Raw genomic sequence first — 14481 nt, 5'->3', positions numbered from 1 at the left:
GGTACAGTACGCATACACGGAAAACAGGCTATGCATCAGCTATATAGTATAATGTAATGGTCTGATAACTGTAAATGTATGTGTCCCGACTGTGTCCACTATGTAATTCCCCTTACCGTATAGGATCACAAAACGCAAAATGTAAAGTAAGCATAATGTACTAGTGAAACCAACAAAACTACTATGCAACTAGAAATGCATAGACAAACAAACCAACGTGACCGAAAACATTACCTCCTTGGCGTAGTTAAGAAAATGCCAGGGTTGGCATGGTAGTTACCGTATAGGAGCTGTGCCACCTGTTGGTCTAGTATGTCTGGTGACTTCTGGGCGATGCGCTCGAGTACCAGCGTGGCACAGGAGCCCACCGTCTCCACGGTAACGGGGCAGGAGGGCGAGGGCTTCCTCTCCAGCAGGTGGTGGTCGATTACCTCCACTACGGAATCTTCAAGAGACGCGTCGCCACTGTACACACACACACACACACACACACACACACAGGTATACATCACCTCCACTACGGAATCTTCAAGAGACGCGTCGCCACTGTACACACACACACACACACACACACACACACAGGTATATATCACCTCCACTACGGAATCATCAAGAAAACGCACGCACGCACGCGCGCACAGACACACACACACACACGCACACGCACACGCACGTCTATCACCTCCACCACAGCCTTTTTCCAGAGAGTCACGTCTCCAGTGTACTGTTCATACACACATGCATAGACACCTTATAGTATGTACAGTGGTGCTCATATGTTTACATACCCCAGCAGAATATACGCTTTCTTGGCGATTTCTCTCAAAATATGAAGGATTACACAAAACCTTTTTTTTTCACTCATTGCTAGTGACTGGCTTAAGATATTTATTAGCAGTATTCTGTGTTTACTCTTTCAAAAGCATGATCACAACCCAAACTACCCAAATGACCCTGTTCAAAAGTTTACATACCCTAGTTTCTGATGCTGAATATGGCCCTGTTTAACATCAGGGACCGCTCTAAATTGTTTGTGGTAGTTGTGGATAAGGCTCTTAATGTTCTCTGATGAAAAAACAGCACATTCTTCCTGGCAGAATAGTTGTTTCCTATGATACCTTTGGGTGTCTTGCTGGAACCTCACATTTGAGGTTTCCCCTGAGTGGCTCAATGATGTTGAGATCAGAAGAGTGAGACGGTCGCACAAAAACTTAATTTTATTCTTTCTGAAGCTAATGACGGGTTGATTTGGCTTTCTGTGCTGAAATATTGTCATGTTGGCATGTCCAAACAATGGACCATGTGCAGATTCAAGGCTGATGAGTGTCAGTATTTTTCACAGGGCAATGTATTTTGAGTACTTAAGAAAGAACAGTTAGACTCAAGCTTGCTGGTGACCTTTTACCGTTCCACCATAGAGAGCCTGCTGACCTACGCAGTGTCAGTGTGGCACTCAAGTTGCACTGAGGCTGACAGGAAGAGACTGCAGAGGGTGACCAAAACAGCACAAAAAATCATAGGCTGCCCCCTGCCTCCCATACCCACCATCTACAACTCACGCTGCGTAAGTAGAGCCAGGAGTATCATTAAAGATCCCACACATCCTGGCTTTCATCTCTTCACACTGTTGCCCTCTGGCAGGCGCTACAAGGCATTGCCAGCCAGAACCAATAGGATGAAGAACAGCTTCTTCCCCAAAGCTGTTACAACAATGAACACACACTTACTGGACAATGCTCATCTATAAAGGACTGTGCACTTCGTAGGGAAGCTAAAATCTCAGTATACTTTGTATACTGACAATAAAGGCTTTCTATTCTATTCTATTCTATTCTATTCTATTCATCATTCTGTGAGTATGGACCAAAAGTGTAGTGCATTTGTAACTCAAATGCCCCCATGACATCAGTGGTCCATAACCATGTTTCACAGAAGGGATGGTGTAACTTTCATCATAGGCTCCGTTGACTGTTCTCCAAATGGTACTGTTAATAGTGGCTGAAAAAAGTTCCATATTGATCCAATTTTTCCAAATGACTTCACATGCATTCTGATGCTTCTCACTATGCTATTTGGTGTACCATATGCAAAATAACATGTTTGCATTTTTGTAGTAATGGCTTTCTCCTGACAACCCCCAACAGCCCATCTTTCCTCAAGTGCCTCTTTCCTGTTCAGTTTAAAACATTTTTTCATGTTGTCCTATATTTCACCTGAAGTTATTTTTTGGTTGTCCTATGCCTCCTGAACAATTTCCCTTGCAATGATCATTGCAATGCAATGATTCCCTTGCCCATTGGCTTGATTCCAACCAAACCCCTCATATTGCATTTCTGAATTGAAATTCCAACAGTGCCAACATGACAATATTTCGACACAGAAAGCCAAATCAACCCATTATTAGCTTCAGAAAGAATAAAATGAAGGTTTTTGAGCGACCATCTCACTCTCCTGATCTCAACATCATTGAGCCACTCAGGGGAAACCTCAAATGTGAGGTTCCAGCAAGACACCCAAAGATATTATAGGAAACAACCATTCTGCCAGGAAGAATGTGCTGTTTTGTCATCTGAGAACATTAAGAGCCTTATCAACAACTACCACAAACAATTTAGAGCGGTCCTTGATGTTAAACAGGGCCATATTCAGCATCATAAACTAGGGTATGTAAACTTTTGAACAGGGTCATTTGGGTAGTTTGGGTTGTGATCATGCTTTTGAAAGAGTAAACACAGAATATTGCTAATAAATATCTTAAGCCAGTCACTAGCAATGAGTCAAAAAAAAGGTTTGGTGTAATCCGTCATATTTTGTGAGAAATCGCAGAGAAAGCGTATATTCTGCTGGGGTATGTAAACATATGAGCACCACTGTAAATCACATAAATGCTGTACTTTAATGTCTTTCGTATGTTACAAATAACCACTGAAGAGCATCTCCACTGGGGATGCAAGCAAACAGATACACACACTCTCACAAACACACACACTCTCACAGACACAACAGTGGATGCACGCACAGGCACGCGCACACAACGGTGCACAAACATGCACACACACTAGCATGCATGCATGCACACACACACACACACGCATAAGCACAAACAAGGTCACAAAGTGTCAGTGACACAGAACAGAGATAGACAGAAGAACAAAGAATTGGACAGATAGAGCAGGAGAGAGGGAGAGAGAGAAATGAGAGAGAGAAAGAGAGAGAGAGATTGTATGTGGGTGGAAGGTGAGCAATGTATTGTGGAGAGGAGAGGAAGAAACGAGGCCAGTGAGAGAAGACACAGAGTGAGGGACAGGGCAAGGTCAGGTCAGGACATCAAACTGACAGCATGCATTGTAACGTCTACACAGAAACATCTGAGCAGCCATTAGCAGTCACCAGGCAGAGATAAAGGCACTGACACACTCACACTCACAATGTTCAGCAGTTCAGATACCAATGCATGGTGATTTGACAAGTACACATCAAGCCATCTACTTTCACAGAATACCAGTGCTGGGAAAGTTACTTTGAAAAAGTAACTAATTACAAGTATCAGTTACCTCTCCAAAAAGTAATTGCGTTAGTAACTGCGTTATTTCACCATAAAAGTATCTAGTTACCAGGAAAATATTTTTTTTCCGTTACTTTTTTGTTGTTGCTTAAAATTGCAAAGAAACGAAAGAACAGTTAAATGGGGTTTTCATCCTTGTTCTGTGATGTTTTTTTGGCTGTGGTGTTATTTTTGCTTAACACATTGAATACCGGCGGTGCTCACGGAATTATGTCGTAGAATACCAGCGTTCTAAGCCCTTTTTTACGTTTTTTTGTAGACTCACAGCTTATTATGTGATAGGGCCACTGAAATATGTTATGACTCGTTTGAAAGTGGAGACGCTGCCCTCTTAGTAGGTGAAAACTGTGTGTCTCTACGAGCTTTTATTGCCGAGTAAACCCACGCTAAACCGAAGTGGGTATCCATGGAATTCAGCTACAATCGGAGATATTGAGGTTTTTGTGAAGGGTGCGCTTCTTCAGAATGTGACGAGTTTGAAAGGGGATGGGTTGGTTTTAATCACAATTTGGTGCAAGGTTAGCTCTGACACACATCTTCCTGCACGTCAAGACACGCCTATTGCTCTAAAACACTACAACACCGGCAATCAATGCCCTTCGAAATCCACGTTTTTCACACAGACTGAACACAAGCTCTTTGCACACATGCAGAAGGTCGGACATTTGCTAAAATAGTTCCCGATGACTCCCGAAATAATAGCCCAACATTGACAACAAATCCCAATGATATGATGCTTAGATGTAGCCCATCCGATCCATATGTAGCCATCTATGCTAGCTTCTGGCTTTTCACATACAGGAAGACAGTTCAACATAGGGGTGAATAATCAAATAAACTTATCTGGTTGGCGATCAAACTTCTAAATCGGAGCGCATTACTCCAATTACAATTCGGGTGCCATTTTGATCCAAGGAGCTGGTAAAGGTCTAGGTAGCAAGCCCAGAAAGTTCAAGATACTCCTGGCACGATATACAATGGTCTCTGTGTTTACCTATTGCGTGAAGTCAGACACAATACACGCTACCGATCGTGGGCTACTAGGGAAACAACAACATAGCACGACGATTCACGAATACGGCAGCACTCCTGCTCTGTCACACTACGACACCAGCAATCGATGCCCTTTGAAATCCCCGTTTTTCACGTGGACTGAACACAAACTCTTTGCACACATGCAGAGGGTGAGACATTTGCTAAAATAGCTCCCGATGACTCCCGAAATAATAGCCCAACATTGACAACAAATCCAAATGATATGATGCTTAGATGTAGCCTAGCCCATCCGATCCGAATCATATGCGGTGGCAGATGGACACTCCCAACTGAGATCGCTCCCGGACGTGTAGTCCCAGGTGTTTCTATCACTCCCGGACGTGTAGTCCCACCCGGATCGATAGTCTGGCTAGTGGGAGCGAGCCGACAGGGGAGCGTCCTGCGTTGGGAGCGACAATCAGGGAATCATGATATGTAGCCATGCTAGCTTCTGGCTTCTCACATACAGGAAGACACAGAAACTTATCTTTTTGGCGATCAAACGTCCAAATCGGAGCGCATTACTGCAATCACATATCGGGGTGCCATTTGGATCCAAGGATCTGGTAAAGTCTAGCAGTCCAGAAAGTTCAAGATACTCCAGGCACTATACAATGGTGTTTACCTATTGCGTGAAGTCAGAGACAACACATGCTACAGTGCCCGTACTAGGGGAATCAATGCAGGCAGCGCGATAGGCGACATGGGTTGGCATCCAGACATCTTGGTAAGTTAAATTAAAATATCCAAATCATAACACTCAAACATCATAACAATCAAACAACTTTGGACTGCAAATGTTGTCATTTATGTCCATCACAGAGCTACCAAAATCACATATATTGTCCATTGAAGGGTGTAGATTCAAAATATGATATTTAAATGCAAAAACGTATTTTTACGTTTTGGTATACAACGCATGGGCGTGAAAAACGCATTATTACGTCGTCGGTACTCAATGTGTTAAGATGCTACTATCAAATATCTTCATGACCTAGGCCTATTATCAGTGATGAATGTTAATCCAGTTCTTCACAACGTATTTAGGGATGTGCTCATTTCTCTTCCACGAGATGGATTTTTTTGCAACAAGAGCCCTTAACAACTCCGACCCCACAGTGGATAGGGGAGACATGTTTTCAACCACATACCTGGCGATTATTTTGTTGAGCTCACTTGGGTCCTGAGAAATCAGATTTGGCTTGCCTCTGTCTCCCTCTTCGCTACAGCTGAAACTAGCTGCACGGAGGTGTGCCACCATGCGAAGTTGAGAAGTGCTTAGTGAAATTAAGAGTCGCTCGTTACGGACATAACTTTGTTTCCAATGCACTGTATACTTTGGATATAAACATTATTGCATTTGACTGCAACTAGGGCGAAATGATTCCGGTGTTTACCTTTGGAACATGCAACCTCGCGGCTTTACTGCCGTTGTATCTTCTATACTTCATGCGCTCCTGCTCTGTGTGTAGAATGACTTATGTTTACGCGCGTGGGAGCAAGATAGCCGACACTCCGCCCACTTAACATTTTTTAGCAAATTACGTTCAGCTATTTTGTTCTCATGCATGCAAAAGGGTGAATGTGAGCATATTAAAAGCCGGCTTGGTACAGATTTATGCGGCGTTGCCATTTGTTCCTTGATTTTGTCAGCTGCCAGTGCACACTGGCGCTGCAATTCATAAAATTGCAGTGCGCAACGTTACCTCCCGAGTAACGGCAACGGCGTTACAATTATGGATAAAGTAATTCAGTAATTATTCCGTTACTCAAAATGAGGCTCCGTTAGTAACGCCGTTATACTCTAACGCTGTTACTCCCAGCACTGCCTGACACCACAACAAACAACCAAACTGTCAGTCAGAGAGGACGTAGAGGGCAAATGAGGACACACCCTAACACAGGGCATGAGGATACAGATCCTACAATGACTGGCGTCCCGGGCGACGTCCCCTCCGGCGCCCCGGCCCCAACAGAAAAAGATAGTAAAATCGATGAAAAAAAACCTAGCATGAGGCTGAACCTCTTGGTGCGATGCACACACGCGCACACACGCACTATCAGACCTGAGGACAATGTTCTAGTCCACCAGCGAGGGGCTGAGCCGTTTGGCAGTGTGCATAGACAGACCACACGCACACGCACACGCACAAACACAGACACAGACACAGACCTGGGGAGAATGTTATGGTCCACCAGCGTGAGGGTGAGGCGTTTGGCTCGGTGTGCGGCGTGAAGGTCCAGGTCGTCCCGGAAGAGCAGCAGGTCTGTGGCCAGGCTGGTCTCCTTCAGCAGGAAGGCGTTGTCCGTCCGCAGCGGGAACTCTTCCCGACGGATGTTGAGCACGGGCACCGCCACCTTGCCCGTCTCCAGCGTCTCCGAGAAAAAACAAGGTTGGCACACTTCTTTAGATTTTTTCTTCTTTACGCTCTGTTTTTCCCTTTTTATTAATTCATTGGTATGATCATCATGCTAATGAATGAATAAAAAGAAAAAAATAACTTAAAGAAGAAGAAGAAATCTAAAGGAGTGTGTGAACCTTTTTTCAAAAAAACATCACTTTTTTTGTTCAGCACCAGGGATTGTGCCCAAGTAAAGCCACTAGTCCAAGAAAAAAACAAAACAAATACAAGACAGTGGTAGATGGGGAGAGGGGACAGTCGTAGCTTTAGTGATGCTCCTTGCTACTGCTGAGAAGATACCTTCAAGGTGCACTCAGTAAAATGTTTAGTAATTTATTTACAGAATTCAGGCAGGCCATTCACAAATGTTACCTTTCTCATGAATACGTAACACCATCATCAAATTCTAAGTATTCCTCATGACTAAACTTGCACTTTTCATGAATGAAAAGATATTTTCCATTGTCTTCCATTTTGAATTTTTAGGTGCAAAACGTACTGTACTTTAGTCCTACTGGTAAATATTAGTTTTTTATTTAGTAAATATTGATGAAAAGGTTAAATTTGGCAAAAGGTAGCAGGTGAGCAGCAAGGTTTTAATTAATGAGCAGCATAGTTTCAACACCTACTTCTGGCCACCATCCCACACAGTGCACCTTTTAGGAGCTTCCCAGCTGAAACTAGGGCTGCACAATTAATCGAAAAATAATCAAAATCGTGATAAAATAGTGAAATCGAACACGTGATTTTAATCGTGATTTAATCGTGGCAATAGTGACCTACTTTTGAGAGCGTCCTTGAAGCCAGAACATACTGACAGGCTGATGTTCCTAGCCACAAATCTGTCCACTTAAGTTTCATGCTATTGCCTTTACATAATTATTACAATTCATTTTATTTTGCTCATCCCGTATGTAATTCATTCTTGGATATATTTCATCTTGTTATAATTTTCAAAAAAATCTGCAAAAATCAATAATCGTGATTAATAATCGTGATTATGATTTTGACCAAAATAATCGTGATTATGATTTTTTTTCCATAATCGTGCAGCCCTAGCTGAAACACACAGACACTCCCTGGTATTGTGTTCCTGCCTGGATAGATATAATGACTTTCTCCATGCTTTTCTTATTTAATAATAAGGCTCTTGTAAATGCCATTCCATTTAACACTTGGGCCAAGATTAGGAATTTTTCTCCTGTGGTTTAGGAATGTGCATTTCAGCAAATCTCGACAGGGAGCCTGTTGTATGTCTAACTCAATTAAGCTCAAAATGTTGCAGAGTTGAGGCCCTGGTGCAACCCTGAACCAAAAACACAAAGCGATATATTGCATTAATACAAATGCCATAAGCATAGCTCATATACTCAAGGGCCCATCACAACTCTCCAACCAAACTGAGTTGAAAAACATAACCAATATCACCATAACAAACCAGAGCATCATAACCACAACACAACATAAGACATCCCCAACATGCCATAGCAGCATAATCTATAATATGTAGATAGGAAGTGACACGTACCTTTGACAGGAAGTAGGCGAACGTGAGCGCAGACACCATGGAGTCCAGGTCACATGCCTCGTTTCCCATGACAACATGTATGCCTGGACCGTCTTGGTTGGAATTCTAGCATCAGCACATGAGTGGGAATAAACAATAAGACAAACACCACAATATCAGGGTGTATCAAATGGTATTTTCGTCCCCCCTCTTTGTATTATGACAGACAGAGTTTTTACTTTAACCATCTTGCCCTGCAAAGCCACACTGTATTACAGTGGTTCTCAACCTTTTTTAAATAAACCTCCCAATGCCCCATTGACCACATCAGAAGCCTGCCACCCCCAAGCATTAAAAAATAAATTGCAACTAAGCACCACCTCCTTTCAGCTGTATCCTTCACAACGCCCCCCTAGGGGCACCCACAATGCCCTGCGAGGGGCTGTAGAGCCACCGTTGAGAAACATTACTGTACTACAACTGTTTTTCCCTCCAAGAAGTATTTCATTGCACAGGAAGGTTGAATGAATCAATACTGTAGAAGACTGATGAAATTCCGGGCACCAGGCAATCCGATAGGGATGTGAGCACCAGGGCACTATAACGGTCGGTTGGCAACTGGAAATGCAGTGCAGTGCAGTTGAAAATGTGCATGCATGCACTTCATACTCATAGTTAAATTTCACATACACTCTCTCTCATCATATTTGTCTGTTCAAATGTGTCTGCACATCCTGTGATTTCAAGTTTAAGTTGTGTTACGCCATACATTAATGGTGTATGTGGGCCAACCGTAATACACATTTGAAATGATCTTGCGGGCCAAAGAAAATGGCTGCACGGGCCACATTTGGCCCCTGGGCCTGAGTTTGACATCCCTGGTGACTCCAACCTATCCCTCCACCACACCAGCGAACCCTAAGCCCAAGGGTGCCGGTGTTCTGTCGAGATGTGTTGCCTCGTCGAGATGAGCGACCGGTCGCCCTATTCGATAGTGGTGTTCTGTCGATTTGCGATGCCTCATCTAAATGAGCGACCTTGACTTTCCGCGGAAGGCGTTTCAATCGGTCCACGTAGGACTGTTTTAATAACCATTACTTTGTTTATTTCACGGACAGGGGTGTGCAATCGTTCGTGCGGAGTTTAATAAGAACATGCGGCTGCTGACAACCGCGAGCCTCTCGTTTGAGCAAGTTAAGAAACGTGCCATATGAAAGAGACTGAGTTGAGTTTGCGCAAATACTGGAGAAAGTGTTTGGGATCAGGGCCTGGCTACGGGTTGTTTAATGCAGTCATTTGCTGTTGGTTTGGTTTCAATGCGACGTGAGCTCGCAAGGCAAATTGCTACATGAAATCATGTGCTATGGGGATAAACAAGAGCGGTTCAGATATTCCCCGATAGCAGATAGCGTATTTGCTATCTGGCTATAGCGTATTGTGGCTTTGTTTTGGCAGATGTCTGTCTTTTAATGACCGGAATCATATTTTCATAACATCCCCACCAGTGCATTTCTTTACCATGTTGAGGCAGTTTACAATGCAGTCTATTCAAATTCTTGAGTGAAAAGGGTGGAGGGAGCATTTTGACAGCTCAATCAGGTGGCGATTTTTTTCCATTGAGAACGCCTCCTCTACATAAATAGCCTAGTCTTTTCTGATCGATGTTGCAATGTTCGAGGCTGAGTGTGTGAGCGATTACGGTTAGGCAACAAAGTAGCTATTTCGCAGATTTTCCAATGATCCTGTAACTTTCAGTCCATGACAGTCGGTGGACAGGCTGTAGGTTAACTAGACCAAAGTTCTTTTTCTGACTAGACTATGGATGACTGGAGGTAACCTCAGGAGGACATAGGCTACAGTTTGAGTCACTAAAGTTGACAGTCTCAGGGGATCCTATTGTAACTTGCGCTACAGTTTGAGTCACTAAAGTTGACAGTCTCAGGGCATCCTATAACTTGCGCTACAGTTTGAGTCACTAAAGTTGACAGTCTCAGGGGATCCTATCGTAACTTGTGGTCTCACAATTCGATGGGCAATTACCCGCGAAAACCACCGCGAGGGTGTGCGCATGCGTGCGCATGCTCAGTAGCGAAGAGAATCACATCTCGATGGGTCGCTCATATCGACAGGACACCGGCCTGGAACGAGTTTTAAAATGGACCACTGCATCCCCCTTTCCGGCACCTATGCCTAAGCCCATGCCATATAGCCACTGCACAGTCTGACAGACATGCACACCAACCCATCCCTCCACCAGGTCAATCCACAGCAATGGCCACAATGCAGTGTGTGAGAGAGTTATGCAACTCCGATGCACCCTTCCATCAAACCAGCCCACCCCAAGCCCACTCTCCAGCCAATGGCCACAGATACAGTCTGACAGATATGCTCTCCAACCAACCCCTCCACCACCACAGTGCATTCTGTCAGGTGATGCTGATCGCTCGTGACAAGGCATCCACTGGTCCACAGACCCAGTTCCTCGAGCCGGGGGAGCCAGTCCTTCAGGAAATACGGCCATGTGAAAGTAAAAGAGTAGTGTAAAGGCTACCTGTTTAAAGGGACACTGTGCAGGAAATGGTCAAAAAGGGTACAGCAACTATGCTCCTCATTGAAACTGGGCTGCCAATTGCCAAATTTGATCTTTACATGAGAGTTTTCAAAGAAATAAACAAATATTTTCTATTATGGTCCAAGTAGAGTCATTTTTGCAGCTAAAAATGGCTATTTTGGGAAATTCAAAATGGCGGACCATGGAGAAGATCCCCCTTTTCATGTATGAAAATTGCAATTTTCCCAGTCATAATGAATACTTAGAATTTGATCCTGGTGGTAAGTATTCATGAAAAAGGTAACATTAGTGAATGGGCAGCATGAATTCTGGAAATAAACAACAAAAAATCTCACACAGTGTCCCTTTAAAAATGAACGCAGCCAGCCATCATTCTTACACTGTTCTTCTCAGTATGACTTGTTTCTGATAAGCCCACTGATGTATAACAGCAGTATAGCCTACTATATACGTCAGTGGATAAGCCACAGTGGATAGCCACAGTGAGAGTTGCCCTAAGATTAGCTGTTCAAAACCTGCGTAGCCACCATTCTCACAGGTCAGTCTTGTCCATGTTAAACCCCAAAACGTTGTGGGGTTTTTTAGGGTCACAGAAAGCTTATAGCTAAAGAAAGCTAAGGTCATAGAAATCTTAAATGCCCCGCAATCTGAAAACGTCCTTATGAGAAAACTACTTAGACAACTGCTTGGATGATAGGATAGATGGATGGACGGATAGATAGATGAATGAATACGTTCAGTGGGTGAAGGGATATGTGTAGTGTAGCACGTTGGTGGTCCTCTGCCTGCCCTGAAGAGTATCTTTACTTGATTACCATTACGCGAGCATCAGTACTTCAGGGTGACACAGGCTTCTGTGACGCAAGCACACACCCCTGACTCACTGCACACTAAGCTTTGCTATGGTTGTCATGTCTTTCTAAGGAAACAAGGGAGACAAGGAAGGACATCTCGGTGAGTAAAAAAAAAAGTTGAAGTCACAGCTGTAAAGACGGCAGAATCAACACTATGGGTAAAAATAGTGCTGCCATCATCACACAAGCGCTCATGTGATAATTAACCTACTACATCAGACAAGAGAGCCATGGAGAGGTAAAAGGGAAAAACACCTCTTCCCTGAGTGTATCGCTGAGAGGGGGGGGGGGGTAATGGGAGAGAGAGAGAGAGAGAGAGAGAGAGAGAGAGAGAGAGAGAGAGAGAGAGAGAGAGAGAGAGAGAGAGAGAGAGAGAGAGAGAGAGAGAGAGAGAGAGAGAATGTTTAAGTGGAAATGGAGCAGCAGAAAGTGTGTAAACATACGGCACATATCCTGCGTCTTCCACAGAGGCTGCTTTGTTTGACTTGTCTTCCCTTTGCAGTCACTCTCGAATGCTTCATTTGACCTGAGAGATATGTTTGTGGTGTGTGTGTGTGTGTGTGTGTGTGTGTGTGTGTGTGTGTGTGTGTGTGTGTGTGTGTGTGTGTGTGTGTGTGTGTGTGTGTGTGTGTGTCTTCCACACACATGCCATTTCTCTGGTCGAGGTCATCCCCCCTCTGACTCCTCGGGGGCCATTTCAGCAAGTCGGTCGCCTGAGGTAAATGAAGTGATGAGCGGCTCTTATCGCCCTCGCTACTTGACAGCAGGTGGCATTGTTTGGGATGAAAACACGGCTGCTGCTTTGGTCTCCCAGAGCTGACAGCAGGGAAACACGTCTACAATGAAAGCCTGATCATATGCTTGCTGCACAGAACGGATTATGTCTTGTGCAAATAGAAACACCCCAATACACTAGGTTAAGTAAATCGGCCACGAATCTCACACAGAGAATGTGCTTCATGAACACAGCAGTTAGATATTGTAGGCTTAACTTAAAGCTCAAGGGGCCACAGACAGACCTATGCACCCATGTCTTAATTGGAAGCATTGGCTGAGCAAAAAATAATCCGAGACGTTAAGAGCCCATTTCGAGACGTGAGCGAACATGATGTAAGAAAAGAGCCATGTCGATCACGCTTCACGTCAGCCTGAACATTGCAATCTTTTGGGCTCCGGTTAAAAAAACACTCCAAATACCGTAGTCAGTCGCATGATTAGGTTACAGACCACTGCTTCAATAGGGCACGACGTTGTCCTATGTGTAATAACAGCACATTTTCAAGTTCACTGACAGCATACCGGTATTTCATGTAGATAATTTGAAGATTGCCCACTCTGCTCCAAGCAGAAAATTGTCTGAGAAGGAATGTTTTCTTTATCAAAGTTTTCACACAACCGCAGACATACCATGCTTTGTCTACCACATATTTGTATTTTACTATTCAAGGCGATTACTTTTTGCAAGATGAAAAGTACATTAGCACTTATAAAGAATTAATTACGACGTCAAATAAGAAAAACTATTTATAGAAAATGGATGAAGCCAGCAATGCAACCATGCGCGACCCTCTGAACGGTCGATGCCCTTACCTTAATCGCATCGCGAGAGCTCCGCAAAAACGATTCCATTTTCACCGGGAGTCTCCAAGATGACAGCCGTCTAAAAGTGTTAATAATGGCTATAGTTACATGAATCCACCGGGGGAGAAACGGGACCAAATGCGGACACGTTGCCAGAGAGAAAACACAGTGTACGGCTTGTAAAGTGGTTTAGCTCTAGTAGTAGAAGACGAAGTGCCATGCGTCGCCCCAGGCTGACGTTCAGCATGGAGTGGCGCAGTCTGGGTAGTGTAGTGCTATGAGGAAGTCAGAGGACGTCTCACTTGCAGTTTTCTGAAACGCCACATGGGGGTTTCAATTCCAGAGTAGATGAGGGAACTTCATAATTATTCTCTCTGTCTCATATCTTTATTTTTTTTACATGATGAATTTACCGCATGGTGTAGGCCTATAATTCTTCATCATTTATCATAATTCATGGTGGTTGTGAATCAGTAAGATATGTTTTCTTTGTTATCCACCCTTACCCTTTCATGTTAGTAAAGCACACACACACACAAATTAACCATATACACTTTTTATTTAAACATTAATAATAGGTCAAATACACATGAATATAAAGGCTGCCTCTTTTGCCTTAGGTAGGTCATTCTGGGAGTAAACAAACATTGAGGTTGGGCTGATAGAGTCCCAACACTCGACAGCATGACAGTTAAAAATCTGTTCTTGAAACATCCCACCTTTATATAAATACTGGGCTGAGGAAACATGATGATGATGATGATGATGATGATGATGATGATGAGTACATCATTTTCTGCAGCTGATACAGTAGGCCCCTACTGTGCAGATTCTGACAGTGTTAATGGAGTCTTAATGGATAGACCCATGCTGATCAGGCTTTCAAAGGGTTCATTCATGATGACGCAGTGCTGCTTTTGCTATGCAGTGCGCATGCACACTTTGCTAATTTGATGCATTATGGT

General features: G+C 43.7%; 1 protein-coding gene across 2 annotated transcripts in view; it reads right to left on the bottom strand.

Annotated features, from left to right (window-relative positions):
- Positions 1–13728, bottom strand: part of prune (prune exopolyphosphatase) — a 23784-nt gene extending 10056 nt beyond the window's left edge. The window contains exons 1-4 of one of the 2 annotated variants that reach the window (XM_063198686.1): positions 13526–13728; positions 8531–8635; positions 6774–6976; positions 281–465 (exon numbers count right to left, since the gene is read on the bottom strand). In XM_063198686.1, coding sequence (XP_063054756.1) covers positions 281–465; positions 6774–6976; positions 8531–8635; positions 13526–13564 — 532 coding nt within the window. In that variant the 5' untranslated portion in view covers positions 13565–13728. The other variant, XM_063198684.1, reaches the window with a different exon arrangement.
- Between the last annotated feature and the right edge of the window lie 753 nt (positions 13729–14481).

Source organism: Engraulis encrasicolus, chromosome 5 (assembly GCF_034702125.1).
Source record: "Engraulis encrasicolus isolate BLACKSEA-1 chromosome 5, IST_EnEncr_1.0, whole genome shotgun sequence".
In the NCBI taxonomy this organism is placed as follows: Eukaryota; Metazoa; Chordata; class Actinopteri; order Clupeiformes; family Engraulidae; genus Engraulis; species Engraulis encrasicolus.
This window is presented reverse-complemented; position numbering and strand designations above follow the sequence as displayed.